At 40.3% G+C, this 17,660-nt stretch overlaps 1 protein-coding gene across 1 annotated transcript in view; it reads right to left on the bottom strand.

Moving 5' to 3' along the window:
* Positions 1-647: 647 nt before the first annotated feature.
* Positions 648-17,660, bottom strand: part of TXLNG (taxilin gamma) — a 53,526-nt gene continuing 36,513 nt past the window's right edge. The window contains exons 4-10 of the mRNA XM_040637564.1: positions 17,494-17,660; positions 16,013-16,207; positions 13,261-13,380; positions 11,649-11,723; positions 6,916-7,008; positions 4,593-4,688; positions 648-3,623 (exon numbers count right to left, since the gene is read on the bottom strand). The exon at positions 17,494-17,660 is cut by the window's right edge and continues 82 nt beyond it. Of these exons, the coding sequence (XP_040493498.1) occupies positions 3,303-3,623; positions 4,593-4,688; positions 6,916-7,008; positions 11,649-11,723; positions 13,261-13,380; positions 16,013-16,207; positions 17,494-17,660 (1,067 nt within the window). The 3' untranslated portion in view covers positions 648-3,302. The remainder of the gene's footprint in view (positions 3,624-4,592; positions 4,689-6,915; positions 7,009-11,648; positions 11,724-13,260; positions 13,381-16,012; positions 16,208-17,493) is intronic.

Below are 17,660 nucleotides of genomic sequence, written 5' to 3' on the forward strand. Positions count from 1 at the left end.
GATGGGGAGAAGGTCAACCTGGAACTATCGTAACTTACACACCCCCCACCCCCATATACACTGAAGGCTTGTTTGCTTATACAGCAGGGGTCAGCCAAGGGGATCAACCAGGTTGGCCCCTCAACCTATTTATTTTGTAGGAGCTGCCAGATAGGAATGCCTTTTCATTTTAGATGATCAAAAATTGACAACAAAGACCGTGTAGCCCATTAAGTATAAAATAAAGTTGGCTGGCCCCTCTTATATTTGATGTTATGTACTTAAATACGTTTTGCTCAACTTCAAATTAGATCATTCCCTATATGCCTCTACAATATACCTAATTCTCTTGCTATTCAAATAGGTACACCCTGGAATGTGCTAGGAGCAGTACGACTCGTGGAAATGCATGGTTTTTTGTTTTTTTTTTGTTTTTTTAAAGGTTTGACAGCAGATAAACTACAGGATTTTTTTTTAGTCTTTTTTTCTAAAGGAAAAAAAAGGTACGCACAGAGGTCTGGCTACATAAAATGAGTCTTCTGCCACCCAGTCCCAGGGGTGAGCTGGTGCTCCATCCTTTCTAAGGCCTGAGAAACCAACCATCTACAGCGGTCCTTGCGGTTATTATACAGGTAAGGTCACATGGGCAACAAAATACACAGAAACTGTTAAATTTATCATACATATTTACTTAATCTATACAGAATTGAGTAGATAAAATCAGATTCACATTAGTGAAAAATCTCTACAAAATGTCTTTGAAAAGCAAAACAAGACTGCCTCTGAACAATTCGTATCCTCATGAAAGACGTGGGCTGTAAAAATAAAGCCGTGTGTTTAGCACAAACTAGAAGATCTCTGCATCATTTGTTTTTCACAGTTATTTCCATCTACAGTCTGAAAGAGGTAGATTTTTCTGCAACACCTGAGAATTGAATTGTGATAACCAGGTGTAATAAAGGCAGTTGCATACATAACTAAAAAACACTGGTCTCAAGACCAAGAAATGTACTCCTAACAAGTCTGAGGATGAAATGGTCCATGATCCAAGACCCAAGTATTCTCTACTCCTCGGAGTCTACCGCCACTATAAATAATACACAGCAAGATTCCATGGTGGTGCAACAAATGCAATCGAAGTGAATGCAACATTTAAACCTTTTCTGGACCCCCTAACAGCATTACAGTGTTCTAGAATACGGTGGATACAGGGCGTGCTACAAAGCCACAACACTGGGCTGGTGAGGTGATTGCTTTAGGAGGGTGTCTGCAGAGGGGCCCGTTTGTTTTTTATTCACAGGGTAATGGGAGGAAGGATTCTGAAAGGACCCCTCATGCATCCCAAACAGAATCGAGCTCCTTTAAATACCATGATCGCATCTAGCTACAAATACATAGTAAAAGCCGAAAGCAGCAGGCCAAGGACTGTTAATCACATTGCTTTAGAAAGCCCTTGAAAATATGCAACGCGTCCAAGATTTACATCTTCCACACAGGACAAGCACCACAAAGAAACGTGGTGGGCTACACGAATGGCTTCAACAGTAAGAGCTGTACATCCAGCAAAATTCTTGTGAAATATGATCATTAGTACTAATTTTAAAGTAGATTATATTTCTGATATATACCTTCATTTCCTCTAGGGGAAATGAGTCCAACATTTCATCTAGTAGCAGAAAGGAGTATTTATACGAGGCCGTTGGAGGAGGGGATATTTGTTTTTGCTTCCGACTCATTTTTGACAGAGTAATGAGAGAACCTGCTCTGTGGTCGTCTTTTCCTCCACTGTCTGGCCCCTTGATTCCTATGACCAATGGCGGAAGCTTCTATGAGACAACTTTCAATTCTTTCAACCCACTTTAGACTATGAATAGGACAGGACTTTACAAAGACAATTTTAAAGAGAAAACCCTTTTAACTGGACAGAACAGACTTGATTCAGTCCCGTAAGCAACTTCAGTGTCAGTTTGATAGTTTTGCTCCATGGAATGTGCTAATATTTCAATGCAAATTTTATCAGGGACAAAGTCCAAACTTGCATGGTGCAACCTGACTTATTTGCAAAACTCAGCCATAGTCAACATCGTTAAGAACAAAGGAAAATTAAAGAACTAAATCAGAAGTGACGTGCTTCATATGGAAAGTTCCCCCAGTCCAAGTATGGAGACCTTGATAATACTACTGGCTTTTTTCTTAAGACAGTCACTAAGGAAAGGTGAGAACCAGACCAAAAGCATCATAGATCCTGACTACTTAAAACTCTCTGCCAAGTCTCCCTACAGTTAAATTAAAAGTGTGGGTTCCAGTCTTTCTGTTTTGGAAATAAAACCCGTTTCAGTTAGCATGATCCACAATTAAAATTCCCTTCTTAAAAACCTGGAGAACTTTGCTGGCGGGATTTGCGAAACAGTTGAACACCAAATTTCAAGTAGCCAGAAGGCAGCGCAGTAGTGGAGGGACTTCTGCTTAATGTAGGCTACACGTGCAATTAACCCTCGTTGTCTTAAAATGACAACCACCGATGGCTGCCTTCTGTGGGAAGGGGAGGATGCGAACCCAAATCCCAAACTGAAAGCAAACAAACCACCATAATCCAGAGTGCACATCTCGGTGGTCCAAGGTCAAACATGGGTTCTAGTTCTAATCTGCAACCAAAGCAGGATTGTTTTCAGTCACAAACATTAAGCCTGTTTTGTTTGTCCAATGATTTGCCTGTATATACTACTTTAAAAGTGACACATTTATGTATATAATCTGCCAAAACTTTGAGTATTTGAGGCTTGCAGCCATGTCAATTTGTTAAGTGATATAAATATTATCGAAAAGCTAATTTGAATCAAAGATGCTATGCTTATTTCTGACCCAATCCTAGATTTTTACTTGGCATTTAAGTGGGCTATGAGACATAACTAATCTTTTTTTTTTTTTAATATTAATGGGGGTGGGGGCAGGATGTTTGAATCAATATTGTTTTCACATCAAGGAACCATTATCAGAACACAGTTCCCTTGTGATGATCGGCCCAGTCTTGAGTGGAATCTGAGTAATTCTGTGTAGGAACGGGAAAGATAGGACAAGGCGATGGTCACGTGCATTCCAATGAAGGGAAATGAGGCAGATGTGCAACACGGCTGAGGAAAATGTATAAGGGAAAACTATTCAAAACTGCTAAGCAGCCTCCTGTACCACATAAGTCCAGTAGTTCTAAGAAAATACAGATATGGTAGAAAAAGTAAGAAAATTTTCACCACAAAACCAATAGTTACTACTAACAGAAAGTTATACACAAAATAGAGCTCTCGATACAGTGATCACGCTTCCTTTCAGTCAACGGACTCGATACCTGGCACGGCGCCTGTGGACACGGCTGGTTTCTCCTTCGTGGCCCTGGGAGCAGCCTCTAGGGGGCCTCCCAGGGCGCCTTTAGAAGCAGTGTTCAGCTCCTTGGGGGCCGCCAGGCCAGCGCAGGGCTGTGTCCCAGGCAGCGCTAGATCCTCGCCTGCAGCTCTCCCCGAGACCTGCTCCTTCAAGACTTCCACCCTCTCGTTGAGCTCATTCCTCTCTGTTTGAAGAGCCCGGCACAGCTTCTCTAACCGGTCCAGTTTGATTTGAAAGGCCTTGTACTCTTTATCACGGACAGTTTTCTGGAAGGAAAAAAGATGATTTATATCATCTCACGGAATACAAATAAGTTTACAGGACACAAAAAAATTAACAAACCTGAGCCATATTAGAAACTATTCATTTAATCACCTCTTGAACACGTTCAGCTTCCCCACACACCACCTAACCATGTAGCTAGCTTCGCTGCACACCCATCTACGTGTGCCACATAATCCTTAACAGTCCATACTGTTCTGGGGTGACAAAAGAAATAACCAAAATCCACTTTTAAAAGCATTTTGTATTGGTTAACTCAAGGAAATTTTAAGATACTTATCACAAAGCTAAAGATCAAAAAATTAAGGGTCTGATTAAACAGAAAAGGGTTCTTTTCTACATAAATTTCTCTTGTTCTACCAATTTTTAGGGGAGAACAAGATTCAAGGTGAGAAATTTAGTGTTTACAGACGATACATTTCAGCTGGCAAAAAAAAAATCCTTTTGCTGCCTTTTTTGAAGACTCAGTCAAAGCAGAAAGAAAGGCACCAGAGTTGTTCTCTGCACTCCTGCCCTGCGCAATCTCAGCATTTCTGGAGGTGGCCCCCTTGGCAGTGACATCAGCTCCACCTGGATACTTGGCAGAAAGATTCTGTGACCCCACCCCAGAACCAATCAAACTTTGGGTGGAACCTAGCCATCTTGGTCATAACAAGCTGGAGTTCAATGCAAGCTCCAGTCTGAGAAATCAGCTGTAAAGCATCAATATTTTGCTTTCTTCTACAGCCTGGGCTAGTCAGCCGCGCGGTAGGAAACCTGATACCTCACTCAGGGCCCCCCCTGCAGGCCCGAGAGACATTTGCAGGTTCTACACCGCCATCCCTCCACCCCCGGCTCTGGCCAGAGCCCTCAGCTACGCCAGTGGTGTCACCACATGCCCCCTGCCCTGTTAGGCACAGCTTCAGGAGTCCCCATGATGACAAACACACCTTAATCATGGGAAACCACCTCACCTCTTCAGCCATTTGCAGAAGTGCTTTGTTATTGTTTTCCCACTTGGTACGCCATATTATTGTTTCTTTTTCCAGTTTTTTAATTTTCTTTGTCATCTGTCAATCAACACAGTTGCAAATGTAAATTCTAAGTTCCATTTCTTATCTCTACACCCTGTCCCACCACAAAAAAGTTTGTTCCACCCCACCCCCATCATTGCACCTGCCTCGCCCAGCTGACAGCTGTGCCTGTCTGTCGGCCGCAGAGCTGATATCAGGGGCTCCTACAGTGGCAGCAGCCGGAACCAAAGTAGGGGTTTCAAATTATGAGAAAAACAAATCTCATCTCCTCAATTTCAGAGGCAGCAGCACGCTGTGAACTCTAACTTAGGCTGGAGTGCGTCTTTCATTCCAGATGGGGTTAAGACACCTCTTCCCCGGGCTGTACAAAAACATGTCCAAGTTAGGGGTTTTCTAGTCATTAAACTAATTCGTCTGGTTCTTGGAAGGATAGGGGTTTCCAGCTCCCCCCAAAGATTCAGAATTGGTGATCTACCACAACCTCCAAGACCACATCAGTTTCAGAACTATAGGCAGTGTCACTTTGGGAACATTCTAGTGACCAAGAAAAAGATAGAAGTAGTTTTATCCTTAGCTTTGGGCATCCTCACAACTCACAAGACTGACTTCAGGAGAAAATGTGCCCCCAAATAAGGGGAACAGTCTTAAACCTGTACTACAAGAACCCAGTTTTTAGAAATTCACAATGAGACTTATCTGTGCCTGTCATTGAGCCCCATTTTCAAGATTCCTTCATATACTGTTGACTGTGCCCCAACTCTGATCCCAGGTGGGGCACTGAGCCAGGTGCTGTTAAGGGAAACAAGGGTACGACAGAGCCGCTGCCCTGTGATGTGCGTAGTCACCCACAAAACTAACACAAGGCAGAGTGGGGCAAAGGCCATGGGAAGAGCTCATGGAAGATCTGAGTTGAGTGCTGACTGACCGTGATCTCTGAGCCACCAGCAGCAAGGATAGCGACTGGAGAGTCCATCTTAAACACTGTTCAACGTCAACAGTGTACGCGTGCCGCAACCCTGCTAAGGCGCTCACTGTACAAGAGCGCCCCTCGACAGGAGCCTCAGCTGAAAGGACTGGCAGGCAGAACTAATCCGCTACTCACCAAATTCTCCAGATTACTGGGTCTAAAAATACCTGAAGGTGGTAATTTGAGCACTTAACATGGCCAAGCACTGTCTGAAATACTCCACTTTATGGAGGGTAGGTATTTTTGTTATTTTTAAAGAGGAAGACCCAGAAAGGTTAAACAACTTGTCCCCGGTCACACATATGATGCAATTGGGACATTACCCAGAGCACAAACTCCCAGCCATTATATAAGATCTAGTTATAGTCGTGACTAACATCTACTGAATGCTTAAAAAGTGCCAGGCACTGCTGTACTTCTCCCCAACCCACCACCACTTTATAAAGCCCTATTTTAAGGGTTCCGGAATATGCCTCATAAAATAAGGACAGATGGACGGACAGATAGATGAATATATATGTATATATTCTGGTTCTTAGCTTGGTATCAAGGGTATCGCTTTCCTTAACATAGGCAGGAAAATTAAAAAGAAGCCAAAGAAAGAATGGGTTTGGTTGAAAGAGAAAGAATTCAGTGGGAGCATAGTTAAAAGAAAAAAAAAAGCTAAAAAGGCAGAAACACTGGGGTGCCTGGCTGGCTCAGTCAGTGGAGCACGTGACTCTTGATCTCAGGGTTGTGAGTTCGAGCCCCATGTTGGGTATGGAGATTACTTAAAAAAAAAAAAAAGTGGAAACACTGACAGATTTTGATTACATATAAATAAAAATACATAAGTATAAATATACATAAGTTGTGTGTGTGTGCGTGCACACGCATGCATGTCTGTATGTATATATAAAATCAACCAACCAAAATGTGTAATTACTGTTCTGGTCTTGGATGTCTTTAAATAATCTCCAAAAACACAGAGCTTTGTGAAGGAGGGGTGGGGTGTCACCTGAGTGAATAAAAGAAAAGACACAACAAAAAAGAAACCACTTTATGTGTAACAACAAATTGTATTTAATAGAGGAGTTCACTTTAATAAAGCTAGTATTTAAAATAAGCAGAGATCACTAGCTACATGGGACACACCAAGGGCAAAATCTCTAAATGGGATGCCACTGGAGGATCAGAAAAGAGGAAATGAAGACTGTACCGTAACAACATCAACTCATCCAAGTAGTGATCGTGCTTAAAACAGCTTCTTATATAAATTCCCTTTTAGGTAATATTCTACTAAAAATATGCAAATACCTTTTCCATTTCCTGCCGGAAGGTTGTAAACAGTTCATTGCTTTTTGCCATGGTTGTCTGGAATTCTTCAAACTTATCCATATAAAGAGAAAGCTACAGGAAAAAAGTATGCAATATCCTGAGTTCCAAGTAAACCATTTAAAACAATTCCAAAAGGCTTTCTAAAAGGACACAATATGGTTACACATTAATTGTTATAAGTGACAGAAATAAGAACAAATGCACACCTAGCCCTTGGTTACCAGAGAGACAGCTGAAATTCTATAACCCACTGAAATTTAGGAAATGTTGACTTAAACATCTTTAGACGTAAATGTTTAAAATGTACAAGTATTTACTAGCTCCAATCCACCAATTACCTCTCCTTATATTTGGAACACCACCTGCACAGTTCTTAGCTGGGTGTCAAGGACAGTGCTCTCCTTAACATATGCAGGAAAACGAAACCGAAGCCGAAGCACTGGCTGGGTGTGGGGAGAAAGAATTCAATGGGATGGGGTCTTTTGACTTATTTGATTTTGATTGATTTGGGTGTTGGGGACCATGGCTCTAAAGTACATTTCAAACAAATGATCCTGCTTATAATAACCATAATAATATCCCTGGTGCGTTACAGAATATCAGAAGTTTTAAATGCATGTTCATAGCTGTTTTTCTTGAAGGTGGACTATCCAGGTAGACTGTCCCATCTGAGAGCTCAATGCTGGCCCACACTGGGTAGTTAGTAAGTGGCAACTACCATCACACCTGGACTTATAAGCCTGCATTACAGAACAACGGGTCAACAAACACCAATTTGACTCTATCCTCAACAAATGCTGGAAACTAACATGGTAAGAGCATAGAATGAGACTGACTCTTGGCAAGGACAGCCACGTTTAGGGACTAGGAAAAGGAAGATGTGACAGCAAAGGAAACAAACTAATGATCAGATAACACGACCCAGGGTGACACAGATCACTAACAGAAGTTTCAACGGTAACAGTCCAACAGAATCAGAGCTGCCTGGGAGCTTCATAGAAGGGTCCTCTGGTGCTCTGCACTGGAGACTTAGCAATGTCTACCACACTGAAGTCTATCTTCCAAAGCCATATATAAATGGACTTTATATACCTTTTCCATATCAATACTCTTCTCCATTTGTATGGACAACTGAGTTTACAGAGCTAATAAGGGGTTCAAATTTCCTAAAAGCAATCTAGCACAATCCTAAGAAAGTTCAAAAAAACTTCTTGAATTTTCAAAGTTAGGCTACCTTTACAGGACATGAACATCACCATATCACAAAACACGCTCAAAGACAAAACAGCATTCAAAAGAGGTGCTCATAAAGATTCAGACCAGTCTCAATGTATCAGTGCATTTCAGAACTAATTTAAAGACCTTACATTAAATATAAATGTATTACATAATAAACTTTTAAAAGGAATAATACTTTTTTCAACAGAATGTAATCTAGTTACCTGGAAAAGGGCGGACTATAGATAAATGCCTAATTTCACCTGTCCATAAAGTCATGGGAAGTCCTTTCTGTGCCTTTTCTTTGAGCGGGGAGGCACCATCTACTACCCTTACTCCACATTAAGACAAACACAGAGAAAGACTGCATTAGGACAAACTTAAGGGGTTTGGGTTGAAAAGTAGGGAAGCAACAAAGAAAAGCCTAAGCCCAGATGGTCTCCTGGGTGAATGCCACCAAACATCTAAAGAGGAATGAATGCCAATTCTTCTTAAACTCTTCCAAAAAATTGAAGAGAAGGGACACTCTCCAAGTCATTTTATATACGGTCAGCTTTTACCCTGATATCAAAGCCAGATAAGGATACTATTAGAAAACTACAGGCCAACATCCCTGATGAATATAGCTGCAAAAATTCTCAACTAAATACTAGCAAACCAAATTCAATAGCACATTAAAAAGATCACAGACCATGACCAAATGGGATTCATCCCTGTGATGCAAGGATGGTTCAACATACACAAATCAATAAATGTCATTCCACATTGGTAATAGAGAAAAATCATGATCATCTCAATAGGTGCAGAAAAAGCATTTGATGAAATACAACATCCATTCATGATGTAAACACTCAACAAATTGAGTATAGAAGCAACACACTTCAATGTAATAAAGACCATACATGACAGAACCACAGCCAACATCGTACTCAACCGTAAAAGGTTTAAAGCTTTCCGTCTACGATCAGAACCAGACAAGGATGCCCGCCCTCACCACTTCTATTTAACCCAGTACTAGAATTCCTAGCCAGAGCAAGTAGGCAAGAAAAATAAAAGGCATCCAAATCAGAAAGGAAAAAGTAAAACTGTATCTGTTTGCTGATGACATGATCTTATATATAGAAAATCCTGAAGACTCCACCAAAAAACTGTTAAAACAAATTCAGTAAAGTTTCAGAATGTGAAACCAACCTACAGAAATCAGTTGCATTTCTATATACTAACAATAAAATATCTGGAAAAGAAATTTTAAAAATCCAATCCTATTATTTATAATAGCATCAAAATCAATAAAATACTTAGAAATAAATTTAACCAAGGATATAAATAATCTACTCACTGAAAACTAAGATACTGATGAAAAAACTTGAAGAACACAAAGTGGAAAGATATCCTGTGTTCAAGGATCAGAAGTTACTATTATTAAAACGTCCATACTACCCAAAGCCATCTATATTTAATCCCTATCAAAACCCCAATGCTATTTTTACAGAAATAGAAAAAACATCCTAAAATTTGAATGGAACCACGAAAGAGCTGGAATAGCCAAAGCAATCTTGGGAAAGAACAAAGCTGGATGGAGGCACCATACTCCCTGATTTCAAACTATACTACAAAGCTAAAGCAATTAGAACAGTATGCTACTGGCATAAAATCAGAGACATAAACAGAGTTGAGAGCCCAGAAATAAACCCGTACAATACGATCAACTAATATTTGACAAGGGAGTCAAGAATACTCAATGGGGAAAGGACAATCTCTTCAATAAATGGTGTTGGGAAAATTGGACCCCTCTCTTACCACTATTCACAAAAATTAAAGACTTAGACATAAGACCTAAAACCATAAAACTCCTGGAAGAAAACATAGATAAAAAAAACTCCCTGAAAGAGGTCTTGGAAATTTTGGTTATGATACCAAAAGCACCAGCAACACAAGCAAAAATCAACAAGTGGGACTACACTGAACTAAAAACCTTCTACACAGCAAAAGAAACCAAATGAAAAGGCAACTATGGAATGGGTAAAAGTACCTGCAAACCATACACCTGATAAGCAGTTAATATACAACATATATAAGGAATTCATAAAATTCAAGAGCAAAAAACCAAATACAATCCAATTTAAAAATGGACAGAAGACTTGATTTCCAACAAAGACATACAAATGGCCAATAGGAACAACAGAAGGTGCTTGACACCACTACTCCTCAGGGACAATGCAAATCAAAACCACAATGAGATGTCATCTCACACCTGTTAGGATGGCTGTTATAAAAGACAAGAGATGACAAATGTTGGCAAGGGTGTGGAGAAAAGGGAATTCTTGTGCACTGTTGGTGGGAAGGTAAACCGGCAGTTACTATGAAAACCAATATGGAGGTTTCTCAAAATTAATAACAGAACTAGCATATGATCTAGGAATCCTACTTCTGGGTATATACCTGAAGAAGATGAAATCACTATCTAAAAGAGATATATATGCACTCCTGTGTTCACTGCAGCATTATTCAAAATAGCCAAGATATGGAAACAGCCTAAGTGCCTACTAACAAACAAATGGATAAAACAAATGTGGTATAAACACACAATGCAGTATTATTCAGCCATTAAAAAAAAATCTTGCCATTTGTGATAATATGGATGGACCTTTAGGGCATTATGCTAAGTGAAATAAGCCAGACAGAGAAAAGACACTGTATGATCTCACTTACATACAGAATCTAAAAAAGCCAAACTCCTAGAAATAGAAAGTGGAATGGTGGTTGTCAGGGGCAGACGGGAGGGGGAAATCCAAAGACGATGGTCAAAGGGTACAAATTTTCAGTTATAAGATGAATACGTTTGGAGGATCTAATGTACAGCATGGTGACTACACGTAACAATAATGTATCATATACTTAACAAGAGAATAAAAAGTAGGGAAGGGCGGCCCCCATTAAAATCACCATCTCCACGGCTCTGGGAGTGGAGTGGTTAATAGGCAATTTTAAAAATAGGTTATGGGCTCACAGCACAAAATTCTGAAGATTTTAGATTCAACTATACGAACCTGCCATTTTTGTAGGTCAAAGAAGTATCAGCAATTTCATATAATTCAACTTAATACAACAGAGCTCCAATCTGAAGGCTTCTCAGTTTTTCTTTAGTTGGAAATCAGCAGACACATGTGGAAACAGACTGAGAAAGGGAGGAAATACCTGGGATATTGGAAAGGGGACACTGCAGACAGCATCACCAACCGTCCCAGCCTGCCTGAGACCTAACTGTTTCCTGGGACATGTGACTCTGAGTACTAACACCAGGAAAGTCCTGGGCAAATCAGGATGAGCTGATCACCCTAAATGAAGAGGAAAACTCCAAGAGGGACACGTGATCTACTCTCAGTTCTGGCTGGGAACAAGCATAAGCATCTTAGAGAACATTCAAGGTATGTATCAAATGAACCACAGATTTTTTTTTAAACAAATGCTACTATCCCCTGCTGTCGAGTTACCTGCTGTTTTAGTTGTACTTCTTGCTGTTTCATTTGTTCATATTTGTGCCTCGATTCTGTTGCTTCTTTTAACAGCTAGAAAACAGAAACATTCTGGCAAAATACTAATAGTAATTACAAATATGACTATAATGTCAAATGACCAGAGAGAATTAGGCTTAATCCTTCCACTCATTATTTTAGCAAGAACTAGAAGTCTATAGATAAAATTTTCGGTTACATCAATTGCTCATTACCTATTATCTTCAATCTGTTCTACTTGTTAACACACTCAGGAATGTTGGAACAATCTTCTACTGCTCAGAAAGAGTACCCTGGAGGCCTAATAACAGGTTTTAAAAACTCAGGGTTAAATTATGTTTCAGGTGAAAATAATTAGAAGTTTGGTATTAGCAGAAAACATGACTAGGAATCTTGACATTATCTAGGAGACTTAGAAAGCCACTTTACTCCTTGAGAGTCAAGATGAGGCAGAGTGAAAGGCTATGGAGCAAAGCAATGAAATCAGAGACCAGTTTCCAATCACTTCTTAAAAAGCAGGGGAGAAGTGGATGAGAGCTTTAATTTATATACTTGGATTTTCAAGAAAATTATATAGTGAAATTGCATAGTAAGTAACTGTTGAAATTCAGCCCCTGAAGTGAAAGGTCACACGTAGTCCAAATAAGCCCTAAAAAGTCATTAAACCAACTACGAAGTATATACATGCAATGTATGTATGTGTGCGTGAATGTATGAAATTTATACCCCAACTTTGGAAAGAACAAGTGTTTCTTCACTTACACACAGGATAGCATTATCAGTTCACAGAGAAGATGGTGCTGTATGAAAAACAGGTCTCTCTTAAGCCTAGACTCACACTCACATGGTAAGTTCACATCATGAGGACCACTCACAAACAGTCTTCATACCAGGCTCGCCTCAAGGCCTGTGCTACTTGAGTGAAAGCTGAATGAACAGTCCTCATTGCCATAATCATTTCTCACATTTGGGGGGGTGGGTTTAAGCACATAAAGTTGAATTTGCATATGTTAAATATACATACCCAATGAGATTCCACTGTATTCACAATTACTGACAGGCAATATAGTCTGAACATATACTCTGGGAACGATGCTGAGTGATTAGGTATAGAGAATTCTGTTAAAATTTTATCAGAAAATTATACCAGAGTAAGTAGACAAATAGTTTCCCTAGTTTCAAGTTACTTGTTTGAAAACAAAATATCACAGTATATAGGAGACCAGTGTTTGGTAAGCTTGGTATTAAACTGAACTGCCACATTTAATGTGCGAAATACTGGTATAATTCTTGAACTTGGTGACCATTACCAAAGAAGTGAAGTAATTATAAGCATGAAAAAGTCAAATGAGTGCAGGTCTTTCCACTAACTTGGTCTAATCTCTCCAGTGTGTCTTCTGTATAAGAAAAAGTTAAACAGAAATGAAAAGCCAAATACTTTCTAACACACACATGACCTTCTCAATCTAGAAAAAAAAAAAACCAATTAGCATGACCCAGGTGCTCTACTAACATAGAGTAAGTTTAAATATTTTAAATGGCTTTGATTACAATTTTGACAATAAATTTCTTTTTTTAAGAAAGAACTTACAAACTCTCTCTCTCTTTGATGTTTTTCATCAGCTTCTTTTATTAGCTGTGTCGTCTGCTGAAGCTTGGCATCCACAAGCTGTTGTTGTAATTCCTTATGTTTGAACACTTTATCAATATGCTATGGGAGAAGTAAAATTTCTTACATCACTTAATGAAAAAGGAACACAATGATGAGGAAACAATACAAGTTACAATACCTTGCTTATTCTTTCCCTGCTTTTCCTCCTAATACCACCATAGCTGAGGACATCGGGTCCATGACTTTGTAGAAGCATGAGCTTTACGTCACGCTGCAAGCCCTCCTGCACTTGCGGGAAAGGAGCCTTCTCACTACTACCCTGTACCCCCTTCCCTTTTGGAGGTGGGCTGTCAAGGAGGCTCATTAACCACACACTTAGACTTCCTATTTCTGCCCTACGACGAAAAGGAGACTCAAAGTGTATCAAGAAAAAAGATGGATAAGGAGATCAACTGTTAAACCCATACGTCAGATACATTTCCTCCTGGATACTTTTCTACCCTTTAAGTTTCCCCAAATTTCTCAGTTGGAGGCAGCATGCCGTGACAATTGGAGTGGCCCCAGGTCAAATCCTGGCTGGTGTGTGGCCCGGGGCAGACTTCCCCCTTGCTGACTCACTTCCCTCCTCCAAGCGGAGATAACCACACCGCGGCAGAGCTCTAAAAGCCAATGTGGTGGCTCTGCTCTGGAAGGTGCCTGGTGCCCAGCACATATCAGACCTTTGCTAAAACATCATTACGATTCCCAAACGAAATTGTTAAGTGGTTATTTATGTACAACCAAGTCATCAGAAATACAAAGAGTAACTCTTCATGACCAAAGAACATCTAATAACATTCAAAATAAGTAAGACTAACATGTAACGTGATTTAAACATATGTAATTCTCAAGTCTTCTCCAACTATCATGTGGCAGACTGTCATATTAAAACTAAAGAACAATTTTAAGAAAATCGAGGGCTTTGTAATCTAATACAAAATTTATTCTCTAGGACAAAAAAGTTCCTTCAATAAACACTCTAAGAAAAAAAAAAATGTAAAGAGAAGATCTTTATGTTACAGACTTGAGACCGATCAACCAGTGAAACAGATGGACTTTATTTACAGCTTGATTCAAATAGCTTAAAAAAAAAAAAAAGGCAGAGAGCAGAGAGAATGATTAAGGGGCGCCTGGGTGGCTCAGCGTTCGACTCGTGATTTTTGGCTCAGGTCATGATCTCAGGGTCCTGAGATCAAGTCCCACGTTGGGCGCCGTGCTCAGCAGTGAGTCTGCTTGGGATTCTCTCTCCCTCTCCTTCTGCCCCTCACCCCACGCCCGCACGCACTCGTCTCTCCAATAATAAAGAAACAATCTTTAAAAAAAAAAAAAAAAAAAAAAAAACAGTTTTTGAAGGGCTAAATGTAAGACTCTAAGTTACTATGATCTAAAGTTTGCCTTCAAAACTGGATATAGTAACCCACGGAGATGCCACTTTAATCAGCTATTTTAATCTACTTATGTAGGGTTACAACACACATCAAAGCACATTTCCCTAACTTCAAAGGCAGGGATGCACTATATAAAAAGCCTGATGCCATCAGAAAGGATGACTACCTACCATTTGCATCGACATGGATGGAACTTCAGGGTATTATGCTAAGTGAAATAAGTCAAGCAGAGAAAGACATTTATCATATGGTCTCACTCATACGTGGAATATAAGGAATAGTACAGAGGACCATAGGGGAAGGGAGAGAAAACTGGGAAGAAATCAGAGAGGGAGACAAACCATGAGAGACCCTGGACTCTGGGAATCAAACTGAGGGTTACACAGAAGGGAGGGGGGGTAGGGGGATGGGGTAAATGGGTGATGGGTAGGTATTAACGAGGGCACGTGTTGTGATGAGCACTGGGTGTTATACGCAACTAATGAATCATTGAACACTACATCAAAAATCAATGACGGCTAATGGAAAATTAAAAAACTTTTTAGCATATAAACATTTGAAAGATACAAATTAATGTCATTTTGAAATAAAAAAATAAAAAGCCTGATGCCTCTAATCCTGCCCATTTGGCCTCTAAAAATGAGGAAACTTAAAAAAAAAAAACAAAAACCCACCACCACCACGACCAGGCCATCACCTATTTGGTTTTAATTGACACCTATGAATTTCCTGACTAGCCTGAAAAAGTCTTAGCTGGAGGCCAATGACCAAGATCAGCAGGCATGGATCCTTCCAATGAACTTTTTAACTTCAATGGGTATGAAAGTTTAGAAATAGGTTCTATTTTTCCTCTCGAATAGTATAAAACCCCCATTAAAAGAAAAAATCTAAAACACAGGTATAATACAATGGGAATGTAGACTGTACAGGTTATCACAGATGTCTGAGTTACAGCATATTTGGAGGCCAAATATTTATTCATTATTAATCTAGATAAGAGGAAAAATTTGTATGCTAAAAACGCAATCTTGTAGTATCACATGGAATGCAAGTAGTACTTAACACGTGTCTAAGAAACTGCCTCACCTATCCAACTCCATGGACTCCTCAACTATCTCAGTGATGATCCCTAAGACTCCTGTTCCCACGGGGGCTGAGGTTTTCCTAAGAAAAGCCCAACGTCCACTATGCAGATAGAAAAGTTCCACAACCTGCTGTGGTGGTACTTTTACTCTGGCAGTGAACGGTGAAAAACTGTCGCTGATAATGAGCAGCAGCTGTCTAAACCAATAAAACGGCTTTACCTCCTCTCTCAGTGCATACTGTTCAATGAGCTTCTTCAGCTTCTCGCCCAGTTCAATGTTTTCCTGGCGGAGTTTGGCGTTGTGTATGTCATGTTGTTCCAGCTGTGCTTGGATTTCATTTAAAGTGATTTGGAAGTGTGCAGTGGCTTCTTTACGTCTTTCTTCCTCCTCTCGTGCCTGCTGCATATTTTCTTCCTTATTATCCAAAATAATTTCTGTTAATGGTATAGACCTATACAGAAGATGCTCATAAAAGCTGCTGCTGCTCCGGGGGTTTATGTATTGTGACCCTGAAGTGTTGCTTCTCAACTATGATTCCCCTTCCCTTTATTTGTGACCAGAACGTGCTCATTTAATAAGCAAGCAGCTTTTCCTGAGTAAATAATCAGAGATACAAACTGCCCTGCTGTAAAATCAGTGCGACGTGCCGATCTAAAATTCACCATACTGAAAATAAATAAATTTAATTCACTATACTGAAAGACAAGTAAGGAGCTTCTCCACCCGGCCAGCTCCCTCCACTGTATGTTCCCACTCTCCCCTCCAGCTACACAGCAGCATCTTAATCAGCCTGACGAGAGAGACCCTTCTCGCAGCTTACTTTCTGGGTACACCTAACCACCTAGAAGGCAAGGGACTATTTCCATTACTCGCCAAAGATACAAGTGTTAAAAGATTTTTACATGTTTAAATGGCTATCAATCAAAATGTTGATTTCTAGAGGAAAAAAATACCACCTACTTTAGTGAATAATTAAACCCAAGCGTTCAAAAGCAAAGTAAAAACTAACAGCTCCCAGAGTAGGCGAAGATCCACTTCCTGAGCGTTCCTGTACTCTAGCACCTCGGGCATCTGCTGGGCTAGGGCACTCTGAGGAGAGCTACTGCTCAAACTCACACCAAGCCTGTACATGAGGACAGGCCCACCTCCATGTCTCTGGCTCTTTTTCCTTCTCCCCCTGTTGGCACCAATCATCTTTGGGTACCTGCTCCGTCTTCCTTCATTCAGCCATGGTTTAAGTGCTATTCTAAAAGTACTTAGCCACTGGGTACTGGGGGGTAGGCAAGGGTGGTCTGGCAATGCAGCTGATGAACAGTCCCTAAGGAGCTCAGCCGAGGTCTTCCCTCCCCAGACTCGGTCTCTGCCTCAAGTCTGTTTCTACTCGGCTTCTCATCAAGTCAGCTTCTCCTACATGCTAATTAACCACTTCAGTGCTCAGCAGAAAATTGGCAACTCTGAGCTTCCTAAGCCAGGGCTCCAGGCAGGTAAGCTGTGGTCTAAATATCAATCTCAATTAGATTCCCCATGACCAGGTAGGAGGTTCATTATGAAGCATCAGGCCAAGCAAAATAGTAGAAAAGTGGTTGCTATCTGTCTCCACGTAGAGACAAAGATTTACTTCAAATAGGTACACAGTGATTATAAAACAAGCTAAGGCAGTGTCAGTCCCTCCTAAAAAACAGAAAACTGAACCAACTAACCTTTAACGTCTTATTGTGACGCTGAAGTTCCCTGCAAAGAGACTCTAGTTTGCTTCTTGCCAAGATAGCCTTGCTGTGTTCACTCTGCAAGTGAACTTTCTCTTTCACAATTTGGGCTTGTTTCTTCTGCAGAATCTTCATTTGCTTCTGAACATTCCTGCTTTCCT

Source organism: Ursus maritimus, assembly GCF_017311325.1.
Source record: "Ursus maritimus isolate PB19 chromosome X unlocalized genomic scaffold, ASM1731132v1 scaffold_X1, whole genome shotgun sequence".
Classification (NCBI taxonomy): domain Eukaryota; kingdom Metazoa; phylum Chordata; class Mammalia; order Carnivora; family Ursidae; genus Ursus; species Ursus maritimus.